This window comes from Barbus barbus, assembly GCF_936440315.1.
Source record: "Barbus barbus genome assembly, chromosome: 19".
Taxonomy (NCBI): Eukaryota; Metazoa; Chordata; class Actinopteri; order Cypriniformes; family Cyprinidae; genus Barbus; species Barbus barbus.
This window is the reverse complement of record NC_136747.1, coordinates 15753965-15779265: the sequence shown is the minus strand read 5'-3', so window position 1 is coordinate 15779265 and position 25301 is coordinate 15753965. Positions and strand designations below refer to the sequence as shown.

The 25301-nt window shown below is 38.1% G+C and overlaps 1 protein-coding gene across 1 annotated transcript in view; it reads left to right on the top strand.

Annotated features, from left to right (window-relative positions):
• Positions 1-25301, top strand: part of calcr (calcitonin receptor) — a 47091-nt gene that overhangs the window by 1983 nt on the left and 19807 nt on the right. The window contains exons 2-4 of the mRNA XM_079441962.1: positions 20546-20611; positions 23389-23551; positions 24092-24199. Of these exons, the coding sequence (XP_079298088.1) occupies positions 20567-20611; positions 23389-23551; positions 24092-24199 (316 nt within the window). The 5' untranslated portion in view covers positions 20546-20566. The remainder of the gene's footprint in view (positions 1-20545; positions 20612-23388; positions 23552-24091; positions 24200-25301) is intronic.

The window sequence follows — 25301 nt, the reverse complement described above, 5'->3', positions numbered from 1 at the left end:
AATAAGCACAAAGCTTGAAAATTAAACCCATTAACTGTAATTAAGTTTTGTTAATTTCAAAAACATTCAGCTGCATTCAGTTATGAGCACCATTTGTGTGTTATTGTTATACAAAGCATGCATTTGAATGCGTTCTACCTGTAGGATGTAGATTAATATTCTTCATACGGAGTCAGTTGATGATTCAGCTCAAGCGTAAACAGGTACCTGAAAATAATTACAGTTTTCGGCTAGGTAATCTCCTTAGAAGGTTTGATGTTACTCTGTGAACTGGATTTTGATTTAATTTGGGCAAGTTTGCAATACTCTTGAGTTTAGGTTTTCATCCATGCTTGTTCTGGACAGGCTACACACGAGGTGTGAGGAATCAGTAGGTGGAGCTAAAGTACAATCATGTGCTATATAGCGATCTAGAGTTGTCTACTACAGAGAGGCATTTAGAAGACTGTGCAGTATGTATTTGAAATACAATTTTTTTTAAAGAATTCTGAAAATGTATATACAAATTTCTAGGGCCAGTAAAATTATTATTATTATTTTTTAAATTAATACTTTCAGCAAGCAAATGATCAAAAGTAAATAGACTATAGACTATAATTTTACAAAAGGTTTTTTATTTTAAATAAATAGTTATTTTGATTTTTTTATTCATTTATGAATAAATTAATTTGTACATGAATAAATGAAGAGTTCTTTTAAATTTTATACAATATTTCACAATATTTCAGTTTTTTCAAAAACATTAAAAAGTCTCACCAACCCCAACTTTGAACGGCAGTGTGTGTCATATGATTTATTTAAAGTAAAGCATTCTGCTTTGAGCAGCGTCTCTTGGGTCACTTGTTCTCACAATACATACCAACTTATAAGTTTTCATGTAATGTCACATGCCCTATTTGTAATGATCGAGTTCATTTAATGAGTTCATTTTTCTTGTTTAAACTGAACTGATTCATTTTAGTATTTCATATGAACACTGCACACTCGTTTTCATAAGCACTTAGGCTTGAATGTGGAATGTTCTTTTCTTTTGTACATGAGAACTTCTCTATGTGATTTCTCTAATCAAAATTGTGTATGTTGGATAAAGCAAAACTGTTTCTAATTTAAGCCTCAAAATAAGATCTTCCTTTATGTCTCAACTATGTCTGTCATTTCCACATTGGTTAATTCAATTTTTTTGCTGCTGCTTATTTATCCCATTTTGTTCACTCTCATCAATGTTATGTGCTAAATTTTGTTAATGCAGTCTTACTTCATTTTCCTTCTGGTCGTCTGTACTGCCCATTCTCATTTACAGCCTATTTGTTTTTTTCTATTTCCTTGAGTAGTTCCCTGCTCACAGTATGCAGGCAGGCAGGCCGATAGACAAGCAGAGGTTGACAGCAGGCAATGCGTGCTTTCACTCCGTCTTTCTCTCTCTGTGTAATGGGAGTGTTTGGCATCATATGGGCCTGTCTGCTCAATTCACTGCCTTTGCGTCAATGGCGTTTCATGATTGCTTTGCTTAATATATTGAAAACGCAAAACAATCTTAATCGCTTTCCCAAGAAGGTGAGATTGTTTGTCACAGGTTTGTTAGAAGCAGCTTCATTGCGAGGCTGGACATCATACATTATCAGCATGTCAAGTTCTTGTATTTAATTATATTCATATTTTTTTACGAATACAATTTAGATGCATTTGGTTATGACACAAATGCAACATGCCTCTTAAGAGGATAGTTCACCAAAAAATTTTTGTTTACTCAGTTGCATATTATTTACATATTTATTTAAATATTTAAACCTGTATGACTTTTTTAATTCTGTAGAACTTTATTTGTATGTACAAAAAATGTTTAAAAGAATATCTTCTTCTGCTCTGCCAGGTAAGTATTGATAAAAGTATTTTCATTTTTGGTTGAACTATCACTTATGGCATTGTGTGATCTTCATCTTGTTGAACACTATTGGAAAAAGAAAAAATGCTATGGTGCTTGACTGTAGTAAAATGTGTTAGTAATGTTTTCTCATATGGACATGCTTAGATGGGAGAAAATATGGGCCGAGCATATTGAACTGGCAACATTGTCAGTGGAGACACTGTCAGGGTGCCATATGTGTTGTGTAATGGACTCTATAAAGCCTTTATGTAAGGTTGAATTGGTTTGCAATGAGTGACAGCTTGTTTGAGAAAATGGACAACCGCCGATCATATGAACTTTTGTAATTTTCGTTGATGTTTAAATAAAAATGATAGGATATTTTGTAACCGACATACAGAAAATATATTTTGGTTAGAAACTGGAGCTGAAGTCGTAGCACTGAATAAAAGCATTGTAAGGTGCATTGTAGGTACAATTTTTTATGTGCGGAAAACTCGAAACTGTCTCAAGACATTTCTCATTTCTTTGTCTCTCTAACATATTTACAACTTGTTTTAAGCAACAATTTTTTCCTGAAATGTTAGCCTTCACAGATGTATACAAAACAGCTGGAAGCACTAAATCTACTTTTGTCAGTTTTGACAAGCAGTGCTTGTGGGTTGTTAACAGTTGTAATCTCTTTCTTGATTGGCAGGAGAAATTGGCATGTACTTCTATGGATAGAACTGTATTTGTGCAGATATCGCACTTGCATAAACCGCAGTTATCAACAGTCCTTACCAATATTCTTAAAAGGCTCTCAGTGAGCACTCTGCCGAGTGTTTATAAAATTCCAATATTGAGACAGAGTGTTATTTTACCCCCTGTGGTAGGCTTATTAAAATCATACAAAGAATGTGCATGTGCATTTCTGCATCAGAAGTTTGAATCATTTGCATAAACAGTGTGAGAAAAATACTGATATTGAGTTATATTTGTGTCAGCATTAAGTCTAACATTACAGCCTAGATACATTGATACCGCTTTCTTTCTTTATTCTTTATTATCTCTAAGCAAATTGTACCGAATTACTTATATTTCCAGAATTCTATTTATATGTTACAATATTTATTAATTCCAGGATAGTGTTTAGCGTGGCTGACAGCACCAGACGCTGTTCTCTGCATACACAAGTATTTTAAAACTGTAAATCAAAGATTTCCAAGCATCATTTTCAATGCCAAGTCACAGACTCAAGACAGGGGAAGTCTTTTCATGTGGTGATCAAAACTTTTCCTGGCTTCTCAATTGTCAGTGTGGAAAAACAGAGTAACATGTATTTATAGTGTCTGAATAGGAATTTTAGTCTTTACATAATCTGCACAGACCATTATCAGAATATCAGAAAATTGACAGACGAAAACACATTTAATCAGTTTTAAACAAAACAGGACAAAATATTAATAAGCCTAATTATTCATTCTTTATGTGATTGACAGTGATGAGCGCAAAATACTTATAGCACAGATGGTTGAGCTAACGTATATTTTTCACACACTAATTTCTTAAAAGTGGGGCAATTGAGAATTGAGTCTTTTGCTTAAAGCTCTTCCTCCGTTGCGTCGCTGCCAGTTGTGTTAAGACTCTCTGGAGAACAAGCAGCACATTTTTTCAGCAGGCAAAGACAGACACAGCTGTGCGGCCTTTATATTTAACCTCATAGTTGGCTGCTGATAAAAACGAAAAATTATTTATATAATTCATGTGGTGAAAATTCAGCACAGCAGGACTGTATTAAATAGATATAACATTATTACATAATTTTTCAATATATTGCATTCAATCTGTATTTTCTCTTATTGGAATATAAAGTTAAATCAAAGAATACATGAATAAGACAATTAAAATCACTATGTTTTGTTTTTATCACTATGTTTTTGTTTTCTATGCCATTTTCTCTCAGAATTGTGAGATATAAACTCGCAATTGCGAGTTATAGTCAGAATTGCGTGATATAAACTCGCAATTGTGAGTTTATATCTCACAATTCTGAGAAAAAAAGTCAGAATTGCGAGAAAAAATGTCAGAATTGCAAGATATAAACTCGTAATTCTGAGAAAAAAAGTCAGAATTGTGAGTTTATATCTCGCAGTTCTGACTTTATTTCTCAGAATTGCGACTTTATGTCTTGCAATTGCGAGTTTATATCACGTAATTCTGACTTTATTTCTCAGAATTGCGAGTTTATATCTCAGAATTATGACGTTTTAACTCGCAATTGCGAGTTTATATCAAATTCTGAAGTCAGAATTGCGAGATGAAAAGTCGCAATAACGTTTTTTAATTTTTTATTCAATGGTGGAAACGGGCTTCCATACGCAAAGGAGGGGTTTGGAAAAATTAATTGTTGAACCAATTATTTGGGATTCGTTGAGCATTTAAGGTAAAAATAAATGCATATTATAAGAAAATGAAAGCGTTTTTTGACCTTGCATGTATGTCAACCTGTTGTTGGGGACTCCCAAAAGCAAAATATGAACCTTTCATAACCCATAATAGGGGCACTTTAATAACAAGACCAATGCTGCGTGACTACTGCTAAATGAGGGATGTTGTGTTTTATAGCAAGACCAGAAGAACATTTGGGTCTTTTTGGGTGTACACATTTCAAATACATCTGGCCACATAAATGTGTCATACAGATAACACATACTGACAATTCTCATGCTGGACAGCAAAATGTTCTGTTTAGGGCTCTTTTTTTTTTTGGCTGCTCCTTCCATCTGTCTCATCCATTTGGTTGGAGTAAAGTTCATGTATGTGGCCAAATGACAAGATGCATTATTTTTATCCAATCTGAGAAAAAAAAAACTAACAAAAAAAACACTGTCATTAAGTATAAATACCTCTTATGAAGGAAGAATCCCAATTTGCATTGGCTGCTGTGATTAAATGTATTATAAATATAAAAGCTTTGCTTGTAAACTGATTTACATGAGCCAGCAAAGCAGTGGAATAATGAACACTCAGTTCCTATAGATTCCTGCCAACAGTCCCTCTTTTTGTTTTTACCTTTTCCCCATTCATATGTGTTAGACAGCCCCCTAGAAATTAACATATGAAGTATCGTTTTGTACCTAGAGTACAGTATGTGTACTTTTACTCCATGACATTTAAAGAAAAGTCACAAACAAGATTAGAACTGCTTTCGACTCAATTCTTGGCGGTATTGTACATTACATAGATTTAAACCCACAGGAGGTACAGTACGGTTTCTGGATACTGCGTGAAGCTATTGTTCATCTCAATGCATGTAATGATTTTCCATACTTGAAAAATAAGAAAAACAGAGCAAATTTGGAGTCATTAAGCATTACTTTGTGTTTGATTTATCTCTGCCTAGAGCCTCCATTGACTGCCTGTGATGTGCCTTGTCTGTCTGCTCCCAGAAAGCTATTTTGCCATTTGTGCCCCATTATCTGATTTATAGAGGTAATGTTTGTTCCATTAACCAAATTGTATCCATTGCCAATTTAACTTTTTAAACACCTCTGTACAGATTTAGTATTGGGATTACTTTGGGTTTTTGGTACCTGTGTGCACAATGATGGTCTTTATTCAGCTAATCCTTTCACAACAGTGTTTGTAAAGACCTACCATGTCTAACCAATTTACGTTGCCATTACTGGTGAGCACATCCGTATTACTCATATTCCATATTTCTATATATCTTGCAGTCGGTTTAATCACCTGGAGCAGGACAGCATTCATGCTGTTTCCAAAGCTATTAAAGTAAACATGTTTGACCTTCTCAGTAATAAAGTTATAGCTTGCCTTTTTTTCTTTTTGTCAATTTTGAAATAAAATCAGGAAAAAGTGTTAAAAATTACACAAGGTGTCACTCAAAATCCTAAGAATCCAGTTATTCCAGAATAAGTCCGGAAAACAAAAAGACTATTTATAAAACGTTCTAGGAAACTGAATGAAAATGACTGAATGAATACTCAGAAATGGAGAAAGACGTGCCAGATAAAGTGCGGCGTCAGTCTTTCCTGCTGCTGTTAAAACCGTCTTGTGCATATCTATGCACAAATCTGCAGAGAAACAGAAATGGAAGTCAGTGTATCAGATGGAAACCTGTTAAGGTCTGTGAAAAATGTCAAAACTGTCAGAAAAGTGAGATTACTCCACTTAGATAATCAAAGTTTAATTCTCTTCTGTTTGCATTGCAGCTCACCTAGAGTGGTCTCAGACAGAGAAATGTCACTTAATATATTTGACAGTCTGCCAGATGGGGCTATATGGGGCATAGCAATATAAATGGGTCAACTTCATTTACAGAGGGGCTCAAACATTCCTGATTACAATTATCAAACGGGAATTCAAGTCAGCAAGACATAAATGAGTGCAGGTGAACCGTTGTCCAGGTTCAGATATGACAACAGGTTCAGAAAAACGAGCTCATCATCAGAAAATGTTTCCAATGTCATGTGCCTGAATCAAAATATATATTATTACCAGCCAGAGTTAAGCAAATTCCGAATTTAAGAACCGACTCCATTTCATTTCATTAGTTGAACAGGATATTGAATTTACAGGAATTCATTCACTTTCTACATTGTCAATACAAATTCAATGCGTCACACAACAGATGACAATCGTTAGTCCAACTCAAGTTTTGTGATAAAACCTATACCTTTGTATTAATTTTTGTTTATAAAATAAGCCTATTTCAGGACATATTGATTTGCATACTTATTGGACACATGTCACCATATAACACCATAAAATGCCACATGACATCAGCTAACAGAGAACATTCTCAGAACTTGTCTAACATTATGGTAATTTTTTCTCAAAGAACAAACTTTCTTCCAGTAACGGTAATAGAAATATCAGGTCTAAAAACTTTAGTCGTCGTCGTGACGTATTGTCAAGTATGGTGACCCATACTCGAAATTGGTGCTCTGCGTTTAACCCATCCAAGTGCACACACACAGCAGTGAGTAGTGAACAAATGCACACACACACACACCGTGAACACACACCCGGAGCAGTGGGCAGCCATGCTGCAGCGCCCGGGGAGCAGTTGGGGGTTCGGTGCCTTGCTCAGGGGCACCTCAGTCGTGGTATTGAGGGTGGAGAGAGCGCTGTACATTCACTCCCCCCACCTACAATCCCTGCCGGCCAGGGACTCGAACCCGCAACCTTTCGATTACGAGTCCGATTCTCTAACCATTAGGCCACGACTTCCCCCATGTACAAAAGCATTATTTATGCATCAACCATGAAACATGTTTCTGAAATGTTTTAGCATGTTTGTCTAATATTTTGAATGTTAATATTTTAAATGTTAAAATTAGTTTCAGAACATTCTAAAATCATTCAACAGTAACATTCCCATAATGTTTACACAATTATAAAACTGAATTTTCCATAAGGAAAAAAAATTTTTTTAAATATTTGTTTTAGAATGTTCTTAGAACTTATTTTTGTTAGTTGGTTTAAATATCAATATAGAAATTTTATTCTGTTGATTAGCAGTTTTATGAATGTCAAATTCAGGAACTCAATTGTAATTTAATTAAAATGGGAATGGACAGAACCCTCTTCCCAGAATGCTGAGAGGAACACATTATGCTAGTTCAAACTATAAAAGCTAATGCAGATTGTAAATGATTGCATTATGTAAATAATAAATATAAGTCTTCATAAATATTCCCAAAGAGAAGTTTACTCTCATAAATGGGCAAATAAAGTCTAATTGTAAGCTTCACTTTCACAATCACTTTCTCAATTTATTATAAAAAAATTGTGACCTTTATGGTTCTCCACTCTACAGTGAAAGCACATTATTGTGAAATGCTTCAAAAAGAGCCCTATGGGGATGATGTGAGATGATTGCTTTCAAAATCACACTGCAAACCCAAGTATGACTAACAGCCATTGTTTAAACTGTGACTGCTTCTCGCTTTGCTTCTTTTTTTAAGCTATGAGATATGTTTTTCTGAAAAAATGTTCTTCTGAGAATGTCTGCCTCTGCAGGAAACAGTGCTCTAAGAAACTTAAGTCCTACTTTATGTTCCCCCAGAGTTTAAAGGAGTTTATGGTACCAGAGGCAAGCCCACTCCCATGTTTTCTAAGGAAGAGGAAAATGCATGAGCTCACAGTATGCCATCTCAGATAAAAGTGCCTTGAAATTTATCCTGACTCTGCAAAAGTGCTCTACACCCACTCTTATTTTCTCCTCTTGACAGCCTGGCATTTGCGTGGCCTAGTAACAGCTCCATAGCCGTATCTGTTCTCTGTGGCAGTGCTTTTTGCTGCTGTGAAGAGAGGTCACAACAATTGAGATAAAAATCAAGGGCTCGCTGAGGAAGTTCAAAAGGCATGAATTGAAGAGAAGGATGAGCCACCTTCCCATTTTGCTCGATATAAAGTGTAGGTCTCTCATCGAAGGGTGCTGGCGTATCATTGATTTATCTGCTACACAATGTTTTCTCACTCTCAAACCTCAACAAACTGCACACGCCCCAGAAATATGAGTCAAACGGCAAGGTTATCACTTAATTTGGTTAAGCCATTTGACTTTAACATGATATCAGTGCACTGAGGAGGTCAGGATTATCTGTTTGGGGCATTTTGTGTTTGATTTGAAAAAAGCCTGGGAAGTCCTGCTCTGTTTTATTGGATGAAAATAATTAATAATAAGATTAACCATTGTATTCATAATAATTCATTTGTTTTTTTTCAATAATTATTCCTAACATAACAGTTGTTTTTCATCTGATTAATCATTTTTAATTTATGATTGTTCATTCACTTGTTCAAATTACTTTCATTACCTGCATGATTGCCTTTGTTGTAAATAATTAAGTTTAACACAGTAGTAGCAGGTATTTTACAGATACATTCACTATCGTTCAATAGTTGATTTGAGGTCGATAAAATTGTGCAATGTTTTTGAAAGTTATGCTTACTAAGGCTGTATGTATTTGATAAAAAAACAATAAAACAAATATTGTGAAATATTATTAAGCAACCATTGAATTATTAAGCAACCATGAAATAAAATATTATAATTTGCTGCTCAAGAAACATTTCCTATTATTGCATTTAGTCATTTAAGTCAGTAATTTGAAATAATATATATATATATATATATATATATATATAATACTATATTAATAATATTTTAGAACATCATACATTTCTTAACACTTTTGATCAATTTCATGCTTCCATGAAAAAAGCACCAACTTCACCTCTGTTAGAGGTCATGTTAATCAAGTCAGTGAAATACTAAAACTAAAACTTAACTAACTTTAGTTGATTATACAATATTAAATAAATATGTAGCAGCCTAACCTGATATCAGGAATAACAATTGGTGCTGTAGGGCGATACTGGCATATTTTCTGAAACTTGGCATCCTTTTATTTATTTATTTTTTTCGGATTATGCAAATTCTTCTTCTGTAACCTGTAAATCTAATCATTATGATGTTCATATGCTCGTGACATGATTTTGATCAAAAGTGTATTAAGTACAAGTTGTTACAGAAGCAGACGGAACACTCAGGATATAAAAAGGTAAGGTTTATTGGACAGATGAGCAAAGGCAGAAGATATCAACGGTAAGTATCAGATGCAGAGATGTAGAATGATGGGGATGAGACTTTCACTGAACCGTGGTGTTTTCTGACAGGAGCTCGTGGATGAATGGGAACCACACACCTCGACGCTTTGTCGTGAAGCTCCAGGAAGGACAAACAGGGATCCAGGACACGGATGACATCACTCGGAGAGAGAACAAGAGGTAAGTTCACAGAGGTAAGTAACAGGTAGGTATCAGCATTAACATGAAGGAGTCCACTTCGTACGAACGAGACCGGACGTCAGCCTGTGGTGAGGTGTGTGGTTTTATGGAGTGACTTGATGAGGTGATGATGATGTGCAGGTGTGCTCATTAGAACTCAGGTGATGGTGCTCGCTGTGATTGGCTGGATTGAGAGCCTGGTCGATCTGTGACATTACCCCCCTCTCCATGGCCCGCTCCAGAGGGCCGAAAGCCCCGACGTCGTGGTGTCCTACCCCTTCCTCTGGGACATGGACGGTCAGGATAGGTTGTATGGAATTCCTCCAGTAATGTCGGGTCCAAGATGTCATCTCTGGGAACCCATGATCTCTCTTCTGGGCCATAATCTTCCCAGTCCACCAGGTACTCCAAGCGGCCACCACGACACCGGGAGTCCAAGATCTCCTTAACCTTGTAAATCGCTCCGTCCTCCAGGATTAATGGGAGAGGGGGTTCCTCACTCGGACCAGGTTCTGTGGAGGGAGAAACAGGAGAGTGGTAAGGTTTCAGGAGTGATACGTGAAAGGTAGAATTAATACGATAATGTGGGGGTAGCTGCAACTGGAAGGTGACCGGGTTGATTTGTTTAACTATGGTGAAGGGACCAACATATCTGGAACTCAGCTTCTTGCAGGGCAGGCGCAGCTTGATGTCCCTCGTTGACAGCCAGCCCTTCTGTCCCGGTTGGTATTGCTGGGCTTCGGACCTTCGAAGTTCCGCTGTCATCTTGCGCCTGCGTACTGCTCGCTGGAGCTGATGGTGAGCATCGTCCCAGACCCTCTCGCTCTCCCGGAACCAGTAGTCCACCGCAGGCACTTCTGAAGGTTCCCCTGACCAAGGGAATAGTGGCGGCTGGTAGCCGAGCACTCACTGGAAGGGAGTGAGTCCAGTAGCAGTTTGACGTAACGAGTTCTGGGCGTTCTCGGCCCAGCCAATAAACTGCTTCCAGGAGTCCTGGTGGCTGTGGCAGAAGGTTCGCAGGAAGCGGCCAATTTCCTGGATCTTCCTCTCCGTCTGCCCATTGGTCTGTGGGTGACAGCCGGACGACAGACTCACGGTCACATTTAGGAGTTTTAAAAAGCCTTTCCAAACTCTGGAAATAAATTGTGGACCTCTATCCAACACAATGTCTTCAGGAATGCCAAAGTACCTGAACACATGATTGAAGAGGAGCTCCGCTGTTTCCATGGCGGTGGGCAGACCCTTTAGGGGAAGCAAACGACAGGACTTGGAGAATCGATCCACAATTACAAAGATACAAGTATTACGTCTGATACTGGCAGGTCGGTGACGAAGTCTACTCCCAGATGTGACCATGGATGATTGGGAACGGGCAGCGGGAGGAGTTTGCCTGCTGGTAGGTGGCGAGGACTTTTGGACATGGCACACTCCGCGCATCCCTGAACGAACCTTCTCACGTCCCTGGCCATGTTGGGCCACCAGTAACAATCCTTCAATAGCAAGAGGGTACTGTTGGTCCCTGGGTGGCCAGTGCCCAGAGAATCGTGAGTAGAGCGGATTATGGCAGTGCGTTGTAGTCTGGGAATATATTGTTTACCAGGAGGACAGCCCGGCGGCGTGGCGGTGGAGACATTGGCAGGAGTGGTTGGGTCTGAGTTCCACTGGATGGGGCAGGTGAAGATCTTTTCTGGGATGATAGTTTCAGGAACTTTGTCGATTTCTTCAGGAGCGTGAATGCGGGACAGAGCTTCTGCCTTGACATTATGGGATCCAGGACGGTATGTGATAGTAAAATTGAAACGGGTGAAAAAGAGGGCCCAACGTGCCTGACGGGGGTTGAGTCGTTTGGCCTCTCTCAGGTATTGCAGATTCTTATGGTCTGTTAGTACAGTGAAAGGATGTTGAGCACCTTCCAGCCAATGCCTCCATTCCTCAAGGGCGAGCTTGATAGCTAAGAGTTCCCTATTGCCGATGTCATAATTCTTTTCCGCCGGGCTGAACTTTTTGGAAAAGAAGGCACATGGATGGAGCTTGGTCGGGGTCCCCTGCTGCTGAGATAGTACGGCTCCTACTCCAGAAGTGGAGGCATCGACCTCCACAATGAAGGGTTTCAGGGGGTCAGGGTGCACGAGGATAGGAGCGTGGGTAAAGGCTTCCTTTAACCTCTCGAAGACCTCCGTGTCAGCTGGAGTGCAGGACAGAGACTTGGGCCTTTTTCTGAGCAGGTTGGTGAGGGGACTGGAAATGGTGCTGTAATCCTGGATGAATCTTCTATAAAAATTGGCAAAGCCTAAAAACCTCTGGAGCTCTTTAATTGTGGAGGGTATGGCCAGGTTCGTATGGCCTCCACCTTCGGCTCGTCCATTCAGATGCCACCACTGTCGAATATATAACCCAGGAAGTGCAAGGAGGGTCGATGGAATGACCATTTCTCGGCTTTGAGGAACAGATGAAACTTCCTGAGTTGCTGTAAGACCTCCGCAACGTGGTGGCGATGTTCAGCCAAGCTCCGGGAGTAGATGAGAATATCATTGATGTAGACTAGGACGAACCTGTGGAGATACTCCCGGAGCACCTCTTGCATAAAGTCCTGGAATACGGAGGGGGCGTTGACAAGGCCATACGGCATTACCAGGTATTCGTAGTGACCGGTGGGTGTAACGAAGGCTGTCTTCCACTCGTCCCCCTCACATATCCGGATGAGGTTGTACGCGCTGCGGAGGTCTAGCTTCGTGAAAATGGTGGCACCACGAAGATGTTCCAGGGCTGCTGGGACGAGAGGAAGGGGATAGCGAAATTTCACAGTGATCTTGTTTAAAGCCCAGTAGTCTATGCAAGGCCGCAAGCCTTCGTCCTTCTTGGCCACAAAGAAAAAGCTCGAAGCAGCAGGGGAGGTAGACGGACAGATGTAACCTTGCTTTAAAGCCTCGTCGATATACTCCTTCATGGCCTTCTGCTCCGGAAGTGAGAGAGGGTAAATCTTACCCTTGGGCACTGGCTCACCTGGCAAAATCGATCGCACAGTCCCATGGCCGATGAGGAGGTAGTTTGGAGGCCTTCTTCAGGCTGAATACGTCACTGAAGGGGGCATAACAGGCAGGGATGTCAACAGATTGTTTTTCGATAGGACTTTCTACAGTGGTCGAATTCACAGGGATCTTGGAAATGGCCTGGTTGAGTGGTTGCGGGATCCTTGGAAAGCAACCAGGAAAACATTGGGTGCCCCACTTCAGGACCTCCCTGGTGCGCCAATAAATGTGAGGTTCATGCTACACAAACCAGGGGCGTCCAAGGACGATATCCGTGTGCGCTCCCTCCAGAACCAGTAGTGTAATGTCTTCTTTGTGTAGTTGTCCAAACCTTATATGAACCGGACCAGCACTATATCGAACGAGGGTTCGTCCAATGGGCTTCCCGGTTATCGAGTGGATCTGGTAGGTGGTTTGGTTCGCAACGGTCGGGAGTTTGAGTTGGCGGCAGAGGCTTCCGGAGATGAAGTTGCCGGCGGAACCGGAGTCAAGAAGGGCTTGCACTGGAATGGACACATCAGAGGCAGTAAGCAATACTTCAGCTGTGAGTGGCTTCATATTCTGAGAGATAGGTTGAATGGCACTCACCAAGAGTTGCGGTGATCAGCATTAACATGAAGGAGTCCACTTCGTACGAACGAGACCGGACGTCAGCCTGTGGTGAGGTGTGTGGTTTTATGGAGTGACTTGATGAGGTGATGATGATGTGCAGGTGTGCTCATTAGAACTCAGGTGATGGTGCTCTGTACATACAATGCACATATTTTTGTATATTATGTACATGGGTGATTACTTTTATTTTTTTGTTTCTTAACTCTGATTCAAGTTTATTATATACATAATTGACACTATATAATTACGTATTGAGGGCTTTTTTGTGTGTGTAATTTAGTTTTGTATTTGGGTTGGGGTAAAATATTTGTTTCTATTCTCCTGTATATTTATTCTTTTATTGTTATAAAGGTTCAGTAAACAGATTAAGAGTGGGTAACAGTTATTTCCAGTTATTTTATAGACTAATTTTATGTTCCACCATCAAAAATACATAGCATAAGTGCATAAATTTACTGTACATCATTTGGGACACAGCTCATTTAGAGAGCTCATATAGAATTCATTTATAGATTTAATGAATATAGTATCGTTGTGTCTCATCGTTTTTGCTCCATTGGATTCCCACAGGCAGACATTTAATGCGAAAAATTGAGGACAGAGTTTTATAACTGAATCCTGTATTATATATTATTATATTCTCAACCTTTACTGTGAAAAATAATGTACAAATCTAATTTGCTGTTGTGAATGATCATGAGGCATGAAACATAGTGACTACAGAGACTCAGTCTAAAATTCCTCTTTAAACTGTATGTATGTTTAAACTGTTCTGTATGTCCCTCATAAAGCAAACGGGACTCTGGGACCATAAAATATGGGCCATTTTTATCCATGCGGTTCCCCCTTCTCCATTTCGTTTTATTCCTGTTTAGCTTTACTGCCAGCCGTCTTCTCACACCTGGCCGTTGTCTGGGAACGCCTGCTTGTTGGGTTTCTGTTAAGAACAGCTAGAGCGCATGTGGCACTTGGCTGGGTCCAGTCTCGATGGCCAAGATGGATTAAGTGCTACTGCTAACACACCTCGTCACACCAGAGGGCTCGATTTGGAGAAGATATATATATATATATATATCTATATATATATATATATATATATATATATACATAGACCCAGGAATCAGAAGGTGCTGGCTGAGCCTGGGAAGAGGTGCATGACTTCCCTTCACTGAAAACACACAACTGCAGTTTGAAGGTTAAATTGTGTGGAAGCACAGACACGGCAGATTCTGTTTGATGATGGAGGTTTCAACAGCATAATCGCTAGTCTATATACACATGTGGGAAACTGAAGTCATCAATCCTGCCAGGTAAAGAGGTATATTGTGCAGCACCAGATGGAATATAAACATCCATAGGAGACTTATCTTAGTGGGCTTCTATCCTGAGGGGAGGCTGAGGACAAGGTCATAAGAAACCTTGGCTATCTTATATGATGTTGATTGTGTCATCACATGGCATATCTCTTTGACAGGGTGTGAATTACCTGCAAACATTACAGGTGAAAAACTGCTGGCTAGAGAAAGATGACAATTTTTGTTCTCAAAGTCACACTGGAATGGCTGATTAATTGGTATAGAACATGAAATGTAATAAATAAATGCAATATGTACTGTATTATCTGAACCGACAAGCATGTTAATTTAATATGATTAATTATTTAAAAAAAAAAGTGTTAAAATAGTTAACACATTAGTCACAAACATACATAATTACTCATACATAAAGTCCCCAATAAAAATGATTCCATAATTTGAACAGACATGTTTTTGGACTAATTAATGAGAATGTCATGTCCTAATAATTATAATTATTAGGTCGTAGAATCATATAGAATTTAATTTCATTTGCAGACATACTGTACACTGAAAATATTTTACTTTGGTAAAATTTTCACTCAGAAATGTCACAGATAATTATAAAGGAATGGAAAGTAACTCATTTTGAAGTAGAAGGACTGAAATTTTATTTTCTTGTAAAACATTTACAAGTCACACTTTATTTTAAGGTCTAATTCTTACTATTAACAAACCATTAACTACAAATTTTGCCTCAATAAACTCAAATTTTGCCGCTTATTAATAAGTTTTAAGGTAGTAGTTGGTTTAGGTGTTGGGTAGGACTAGGGCTGTAGAATATGTTCATGTAGAATAAATGTGTTATAAGTAGCCTATTAATAAACAGCCAGAATGTTAATAATAGGCTTGTTGGTAAGCAACTAGTTAATAGTGAGAACTGGTCCCTATACTAAAGTGTTATCACATACTACAATAAACATTGTTTTATTTATGACTATGAAAAATCTTTTTTAAAATGTAATAAACAGCTGACAGATTTCACCCATATATACAAAGCTCAAAATATTGCAATTGAGGATTTTCAGTAAACTCCAAACAACAGTCTCCTCAAAGGTATACAGTTCAACAAAACCCTATAGTCCTAGCATTGAGCAGGATTAAAGAGTCCAGGAAAACCACAACACCATACCTGTACCTGTGTCTACACTTGATTCACATTACTGCTCGCAGCCCTAAGGTCCAAATCCGGGAATAGCAGAGTACGCAGTGGTGCCACAGCATTTTAAGTGCTCTCTGTATTATGGATATCCCTCAGAGTGCATTTTGCTTTCCTCTTGTTTGATATCACTCCAGTCCATTTTGGCGCTATATAAATATGACACCTATTAAAGCCAGCTAATGGCTTATTGCTGTACAGGGGGATCTCACTCTCTGACAGAATTAGCCGGGTTAATGAGTCAGAATGTAGTGCTTCTCATATACCAAAACACCCTAGATGCCCTCATGCGCTTGTGTTTCAGCTGTATTTCAGCAGGTTAGATATTTTCTCTTTTTTGACCTGATGCATAGTACAAGGTCAGATTTTGAGAGTACAAATGAGGCTCTCAGGAAAGTTCGATATTACAGAGAGAAAAAGTGCTGGCTTAATAGCTCATGGAAGAAACAACCTTGAGTTTGCATGCCATTGGACTTGAAAGCCCTGGCATCATGACAGCATTTCACAATACCACTAAACGTTCATACCAGCGTGCTTTTGCCACACTGAGGTGCTCTGTCACCGTTGACTGTAATGGCTCACAATTCACTTATGCCTTATTTTAGTAAATGGGAGACAATATTGATGTAGATCATACTTGTCTTCCCCCCAAATCTATCTTGTTTATAGAGGGGGATTTTTTTGTAGGAACAATCCCAAGGGAGGTTCTAGAGAAGTTGAAAGGAGCCTTGTTCTGCTTTCCTTTCAGCCTCACTTTTCATTGTGTTGGATGATTTTTGTCATTGCACATTAAGGATGAGAAAGTCTAACAGTAGTAAAGTAGGAAAGGGGAAATGAGTCAAATAAAGTGAGGTGGCTTAGTTATCCTGGGTGTATATATATATATATATATATATATATATATATATATTAACATTTAGCAATTAACTTAAATACGTGGAAATTTGACACTAGAATATTCACTTTGTAGTCTCGACCAATTTTGTGGTCTCAAGGCATCCATAAATGATACTATCCTTAAAGGAATTTTATTAACAATGCATTCATCCTGTTTATCTATTTTGCGTTTTGCTTTACCATGCTAAATTTGGGGTAGATTAATTATACCATTATTAACCCAGTTTTACTAACCCATAGCATTGCAGGGGTAAATTTTTCACAGATAAGCACTTCTTATATTCTGAAAATGATCTATCAAAAATCTGATATAGTGTGATATTATTGATATATTGTTTGAAATTAATCATTTTGATACAGTATAGTTTTAATGTAAAGTTTTTGGCAATATTGCGCTGTATGATTTGGAAGGTTTTAGAATAAAAGTGGTCGCTGTGGATGAGCTACACTGGCTATAAATACACTAAAAATAATTTTTTGAAGTTGTAAATAAAGATTATCAGAGTACATTCTACAAAAAGACACTTTCAGTGCTTCTACTTCAAAATTGCATATTTAATTAATTGTGCTGCTTGTGCTGCTTCTATGTAATTATTTGTGAAACTTTGCTAAATCTGAGTGAAAATTGTTTCAAAGTAAATCCTAGACCAATATTTTTAGTGTACGAAGATGCTGATGAAATGAGTTAGTAAAACGGTAAATAAAGCATTTTCCTCATGTATATTTTCACATTGCTGTGAAATGTATTTTCACAGTATGTGAACATACAGTATTTACAAGCAAACTATTATTTTGTAAAAAGAAAAACTTTGCAGTGCAACATGAGACCTGAAACTAGTACACTACAGCGGTTTCCAACGGAAAGGGTCAAATATAAAGGTTTTTTTTGGTCATTTTACGAAGAACATTTCAAAGCAGAAATCCTCAATTAGAACAAAGTATGCTAGAGATTATGTAAAAATAACTGGTTAATCACATATCAGTCCTCACTAAGCCATTTTATGGAGATTTAAGGAAGTGGACACAGAGGATTTGGGTTTTGCAGTCACCAAAGGATTAAAAGTCATTTTTCAAAACAAACATTATTAATATTTCTGAAAGCCTTTCAGGGAAGAGTGAGTGCCATCTTGGATCCTTCATTCTAAAAAAAACTTTAATGAGTAATGTCTGGTCTTGGTTACTAATTCAACATCCATTTTGTAATTCCAGATCTTACTTCCAAAGTAACGTTTGAATCTTCAATCTGTTGCTTCCTTAGGGAATACCCATCCTATTGGTAAACATGATGAGTTTTAATGAAGAAAAGCTTTAATTCATCCTCACGGAGGAACAATAATTACCTTGGCTAATAACCAGAACTTATATGGAGCTGAATCCAAAGACTGGGATCCATTCTCAGCCTCCATGTCCTTTTCCTATCTTGGCTAAGTTCCATCCAGATACTGGCAGGCATTTAAAAAACAACCGACCTCCTGCACTCTCATAATAGGGCAATTTTGTTTCTTTTTAAGCTAAATAATGTGCAATTATTAGGTTCTGCAGATTGTGTGGATGACACTCAAAGCGGAAATACATCTGCATATTTATATACTGACACTGAAAGGAAACAGATTTATGCAATATCGACTACTTGTCTCATCCATAAACAAACCTGCAAACACACAGGAAATATTTCCTATTCCACACAGGAATAGGAAATATTAAATAGAAAATAATATTTCACCATATAAAGAACGTAAATGGCTTTCGTTAAGTGTTCCGTCTGGGTTCGGTTTATAAATAAATGACCTGTAAACAATGTCTTACCCCATTTTCTGAGAAATGCATGGTCCGCTAGGGACTTGTGGGCTGCGTGTATGATTAAAATCCCCCACAATGATGGTTAAACCTTAAATCACCTACATTGATGTTTGGGTAAACAGCTTAGTAAACATGCTAAATAGAGTTTTAATGAAAATACAGAAAGGTCATTAGGTCAGTATTAAAAACAAAAGAAGTCAATAAAAAGTCCCAAATGATTAAAACAAAATGTCTAAAAATTATGCTAACAACAGTTAGAACAAGATGAAATGTGTAACTGAATAAATTTGTTAACTGTGATCAACAGTAACACTTTACAGTAAGGTCCCATTAGTTACCATTAGTTAATGCATTAACTGTTAAAGTATTTATTCATCCTTGTTAACGTTAGAACTATTCATTGTTAGTTTATGGTAGCACGGGTCCATAAAGTAATATTAACATACAAATTTTGATTTTAATATTGCATTTGAAATTAGCATTAACTAAGATTAATAATACAATATTTTATTATTAATATTAACTGATTCAGTTAACTAATGTTTCCAAATGGAACCTCATTGTAAGTTAACAGTAATTTCATACATTAGTGTGTTCATTTTGACAACTCTACATTAGAACTGTACTATAGACTGCGTGCTGCTTTATAAAAACTAAATATGGCAACTTTTCCTCCACTTGAACAGATGCATCATGCGTTTTAAAGGCATTTTGTGTGTTGAACTGCATGCCCAAAAATTGGTTGCATAAGGAGTTGAAGTGATTCGGGCTGTTCTTTTTTGTTCTTAAAATAATGGCCCATTTTTGGTTGGAATCCTCCAGGTTGGAAAGAAAAACAGAGTAATTTTTGAGCCAAATATCTTCTCTAAACGTGATATGTGTTGTGACAGAACATAGTAAGAGGCCTGAGGTGGTACATACACTCCACATCCCAATAAATCAGCACTCAAACTACATGCACACCAGGGCAGTTTGTGGAGACTTGGCTGCTGTTAATCTGAAGTAATGTCAACACAGCTGAGTGGATCCAGAGGTTCATTAGCTATTCCTGGTACCTGTCTGTCTGTCTATCAGAGAAATATCCCCACTGTGATCTGAAGAGAGGTGTTGAGAGCATACATTCTGAAACCTAGTTACATAGGACAGCAAGCGAGTTTTAAATTGCATGAGAAAAAGAGGTGGAAGGGAATGCTAATTACAATCTTAGCTACTGAACTGAAAACACAACGTGTTACGGTGACAACAAAATGATAAAACATCTTTAATGTGTTTTTCTCTTCCTCACCCCTCTGCTTTATTGCGATAGAATTTTCTGTTGATCAAGTGCTGACAGAGTAGAGAATACAGATGGTAAACTGTTAGCATGGGTTAGCATATTATTGTTGGTCTGTTGGCAGAGACTGTTTGACCTACAATTTTGTATAAAAATGTTACATGACACTCAAGGCTAATAAAAGCAGTTTTGACATGTCAGTCCTGTAGGTTAACAGCCAGAGTCTAGTTTTGATATATCATACTCAGGGTCCAAAAATAACAGTCGCCAAGAGCCAAATTGGAGGATAAAATGACTTTGGCAAGTATATAAAACCAAATTACTCAGCAATGGCTGGTACTGTCATAAGGAACTACACCATTATATGGTTTAAGTCAAACTGTGACAATGATAGTTTACCATTAGTAGTGTATTGTGTGTTTCAAGTAATTCAAAGTGTCTACTAAATCAAGGATATAGGAACTGTCTACTAAAGTGGAATATTTACCATTAGTAAAGTTGATCTATATTGCCTAGGAGTTTTTTCAGTTTAGAATTTCATGATGTCTTATATTCTTAGCACCCCCCCCAATCGAAGAACAAAATTGTAATTTTGATTATTTCTAACCCCCCCCCCCCCCCCCCAAATATTCCCATTTTCAAATATATAATAAAACATTTTCTCAATTAATTTTTTTATTTTCTTTAAAGTCAACTTCAAATTCAGTCTGTTGCATTTTTAATAAAATTTTTGTAATACTTTTTTTGTGTTCACAGATAAAGTCAGGATCTGAGAGCATGGGTTGGCAAGAGACCCTATGGCTTTTGACATCATTTATCTTGGTGAGTGGACTGTAACATCACATTCATTGTTAATACATATTTATGCATTTGTGGTGAAATTAGTCTGAAATACATACTTGTACTTAGAATTTGACATTTAGCCCATTTGAACTTACAGTTGCTAAAACTTTGACTGGACACTAAAGTTTTTTTTTTTTCGTGCGAACTGTCATTAGATGATTTCTCTCCTGATTACCCCACCCCTAGCCCCAAACTATCCAGTAGAAAAATCCATTACTCACTAATTGCTGCAGTTTGGTAATTACAAGCGGAGGTGACCTGAAAACCCACAGAACTCCTGAGGCATGAAATGGTGGCTCCACAGAGTTCCATCAATGCTGGTATCAGAGCAGCTGGCTCTGTGTCAGAATGATGAAATGGGAGCATATGAAGCCCTCTGCATGTAGTACGTTAGCACCATGTTAACACTGCAACTGTTGTCACAAACAAGCCAACAGCATACTTTGCTAATTGTATGCGGACATTAATATGTCTAAGTCCTCTCTGTTTATTTTTGACCTTGAAGCTACTTTCCCATGACTGCATATAAATCTAACTTAGTGGAATAGTAATGAGCTTGCAGAATAGCACATCACATTTAAAAGTATAATGGGAAATGGCATTTAATTAAAGCTAGACTAAACAACAAAAACTGAGAGCAAGGGTGTGGATTGGTTTTAATGGGTGTAAATACAAGTCTAAAAAGTTTACTAAATTAAATACCATACTTTTTTCTATAAGACTTAAAAAAGCTAACGTTTCTGAAACGTGATGTTACCCATTATTGACATTCAGTTTCTATTGAAGGACAAATGGTTTTCCTGACTGACTTGGGTGGTGGCCTGGTGGTCGTATGTATGACGTCATTTACTTCAAAGTTTGGAGTGACATCATATGTACGGCTGCTAAACTGCTACATGGGACATCAGAAACCTCACAGATGAATTTGGTGTTGTAAATGCGTTATTGTGTGCAGGTAAGACAAACACACAGCACCAAAGAAGCTGCCACAGAATTTTCTCAATTTATTTAATGGTATGAGAAGGTGGGTTTGAGAGGATCTGCCAAAGTTAAGATCTTTGCACAAAGACATCAAAGTTTCACTCATAAATGAATGTAGAATTCATTACTGTGAGGTGTCTAAAAGGGGAAAAAGTAAAGTACTTTTGCATTGGCTCTTTGACTTCCTATTGAACTATAAGATGACTCATACCAGCAACACAATGGTTAGAGATGCGCTTTGAATTTTGATATCAAGCCTGTCTTTGTGGGTGAAGCTTTATTCCTGTAAGTCTTTGCAAGAAAAGCTCCAATGGCTGTGAAGAATTTCTTATCTTCATTATACTGATATGGTATGGCAGAGGAATATATCTGGCAAGTTTTCATGTGTAAACCATACCTTTTAAAATGTCAAGTGCCCATCTGGTGTCCTCAGAATCGAGTAGGTGTGCATATGAGGTCGCAAGGGAAAAAAAGATACACTGTGGTGTATCTATGGTGTTTCTGCTGAGGTTTTGTGCCATTCAGAAATGGCTTTTAAATCCCAATCTAATTCCTGAGTTTGAATTGAATTTGAATCGCGGTAGCAAACAGGGTCTAAATATAGTTCATATAATTCTGATAAGTGTAGATTTGTATTAAACATTTTATTGCAAATTACCCATAAACATGTTAGCATACACACAACATATGGACTATTCTCAGAGACAGAAAATAGGTAATAGTCAGTGTTGTCAGTAGTTATAGCAGTTTGGGTAACACTTTATTTTATGGACCAATCCTCACTATTAACTAGTTGCTAGCATGTATTTTACTAGGATATTGGCTTTTAATAGTACTTATAAAGCACATATTAATGCCTTATTCTGCATGGCCATATTTTAGATTCCTTAATCCTACTCCATCCCTAAACTTAACAATTATTGTACTAACTATTAATAAGCAGAAAATTAAGGCAAAAGTCGTAGTTAGTTGTTAATAGTGAGAATTGGTCCCCAAACTTAAGTATGACCGCAGTTTGGAAAAGGAAAGGACGTGACATGTGGCCAAGTATGGTGACCCATACTCGGAATTTGTGCTCTGCATTTAACCCATCGAAGTGCACACACAGTAGTGAGTAGTGAACAAATAAACGAACAAACACACACACACACACACACACACACACACACACACACACACACACACACACACAGAGCAGTGGGCAGCCATTTATGCTGCAGTGCCTGGGGAGAGGTTGGGGCTTCGGTGTCTCACCTCAGTCGTGGTATTGAGAGCTCTGGACATTCACTCCCCTCACCTACAATCCCTGCCGGACCTGAGACTCGAACCCGTGACTTTGGGTTACAAGTCCAACTATTAGGCCACAACTCCCCCCCCCCCCCCCCCCCCATTTAATTTTTATACATTTCCTTAAAAAAATGTAATCAAATTAATTAAATTACCTTCTTAAATGAAGTTATGTACCAGGGTACCATTAGTCATTTCCCATTATAATAATTTAATTTAATTTAATTACATTTATTTTTTTATCAATATATCAATTTGTACAGTATTTTCTACAGTACATATAAGGAAATAACTGAGAAAAAAAGATTTTATCTATATTTATTAAAAAAAAGTAGTTATGTAATTATTTACGTAACTTACTCTTCCTGTCATTGCCATTCATGTCAATTCAATTCAAATTAAAGCTCATGAATTGAAAGGGAGACAGTTCTTAAATACTGGATTTTGCCCAACACTGCTGCTGTGTTCAAGTTCATCTCTCTTTGCAGAGTGCAACAAAGGCTGGAACAACAGAGACAAAAGCAGAGCCCACTGCTGACTTATCCCTTACTCCTGTCATTATGGCAATGGAGGGAGAGAGGCTGATCATGACTGAGTCTCAGTACAAATGTCTGGAGCTTCTAAGCCGAGATGGATCCCATAATAAAACAGGTAGCTGTATTTTCAGTTCATTTTCATCTGAATGACAGACAATGCTGCTTTTACTCTTTTCATAACCTCGTTAAGTGCCAAGGCTGTTAGTGGAACACTAAATGGATGAAAGCTATCACAAGGTGATCAGAGAAACAATAAAGGTTTATCTTCAAAGCGGATGTGTGTTAAGCTTTTTGGATGTTAAAGTACTTTCTCCTGTCTCAATTTAATTAAATACTGAGGTGCATTTATCTGCCACTCTCACTAAGTAGTATAAATAGCATCCAAGTGATATTTTTGCAAAGAAAATACTGCTATTTTTACATAGTGTAAATAGAATATATCACTATTTGCTCTTAGTGTAAACAGCATATCGCTAAGAAAATACATTAATTTACAATTCATTTCAATAAATGTTTTTTTTTGTTTGTTTTACTGGGGAGGCCATTTAGAGTTCAGAATGTTACAGTCTGTTTTCACTTGAAAATTAACTCTTGTATCTCACAAGATCAAGGACCGTTTAATTCCTCCTATAAGATGTCTATTCAACTTTTATAGGTTCGTTCTGCAGCAGATTCTGGGATGGCTTTCTCTGTTGGGATGAAACACCAGCTGGAACCTTTGCTTCACAGAACTGCCCAGACTATCCCAGCTTTGACCCCTTGGGTGAGATTCTATATACGATCACATCTGGATTGTCAATCCAGACCAAAGCACTCCAGACACTGCAAAACATTGAGATTCTACAGCAGGCATGATATCTGTTACATGTCTGCTTATTGATTGATTGATTGATACTTTATTGATCCCCAAGGGGAAATTCAGGTATCCAGTAGCAACATTAAAACAAACAACAAAACATTAAAAAAGATTACAGAGGTAATAAAGATACTGTAAAGATGATATAAGTCCAGTGCAAAGATAAAAATATATAGATGGCATGGGACATAAAAGACGGCGGTACTCTCCAATTCTGTGTCCATCAATCTAGAAAATCCATTAGCAACAGTCCAGTTCAAGTCCTACTCACAGGGAAGAGTTGAAAAGCCGTATAGCCTGAGGGACAAACGACTTCCTCAGTCTATCTGTAGAGCAGGCCAGGGACAACAGCCTGTCATTGAAGGAGCTCCTCTGCCTGGAGATGGTTTGGTGCAGAGGGTGGTGGGAGGATCTTTTTATCAACTACAGATATCAGGGTGTCCAGTTCAGCACCGACTACTGATCCAGCCTTCCTCAACAGTTTGTCCCTCCTCTTAATGCTGCCTCCCCAACACACCACAGCATAGAAGAGAACGCTGGCGATGACAGTTTGATAGAACATCTGCAGCAGCTCCTGGCAGATATTAAAGGACCCCAGCCTCCTCAAAAAGTAGAGTCGGCTCTGTCCCTTCCTATAGAGGGCGTCCGTGTTTGGGGACCAGTCCAGTCTATCGTCTAACTCCAGACCCAAATATCTGTATGTCCGGACCATCTCTACACAGACACCCTCAATGGACACAGGCTGCAGATGGGGTCTAGGCCTACGGAAGTCGACCACCATTTCCTTGGTCTTGGTGGTGTTGAGCTGCAGACTGTTAGACCTGCACCATGCCACAAAGTCCCCGATCAGGCTCCTGTATTCTTCTTCCTGTCCATTCCTTATACACCCAACAATGGCCGTGTCATCAGAGAACTTCTGCATGTGACACCAGTCCGAGTTGTATTTAAAATCAGAGGTGTACAAGGTGAACAGAACCGGAGAGAACACTGTTCCCTGTGGGGCTCCTGT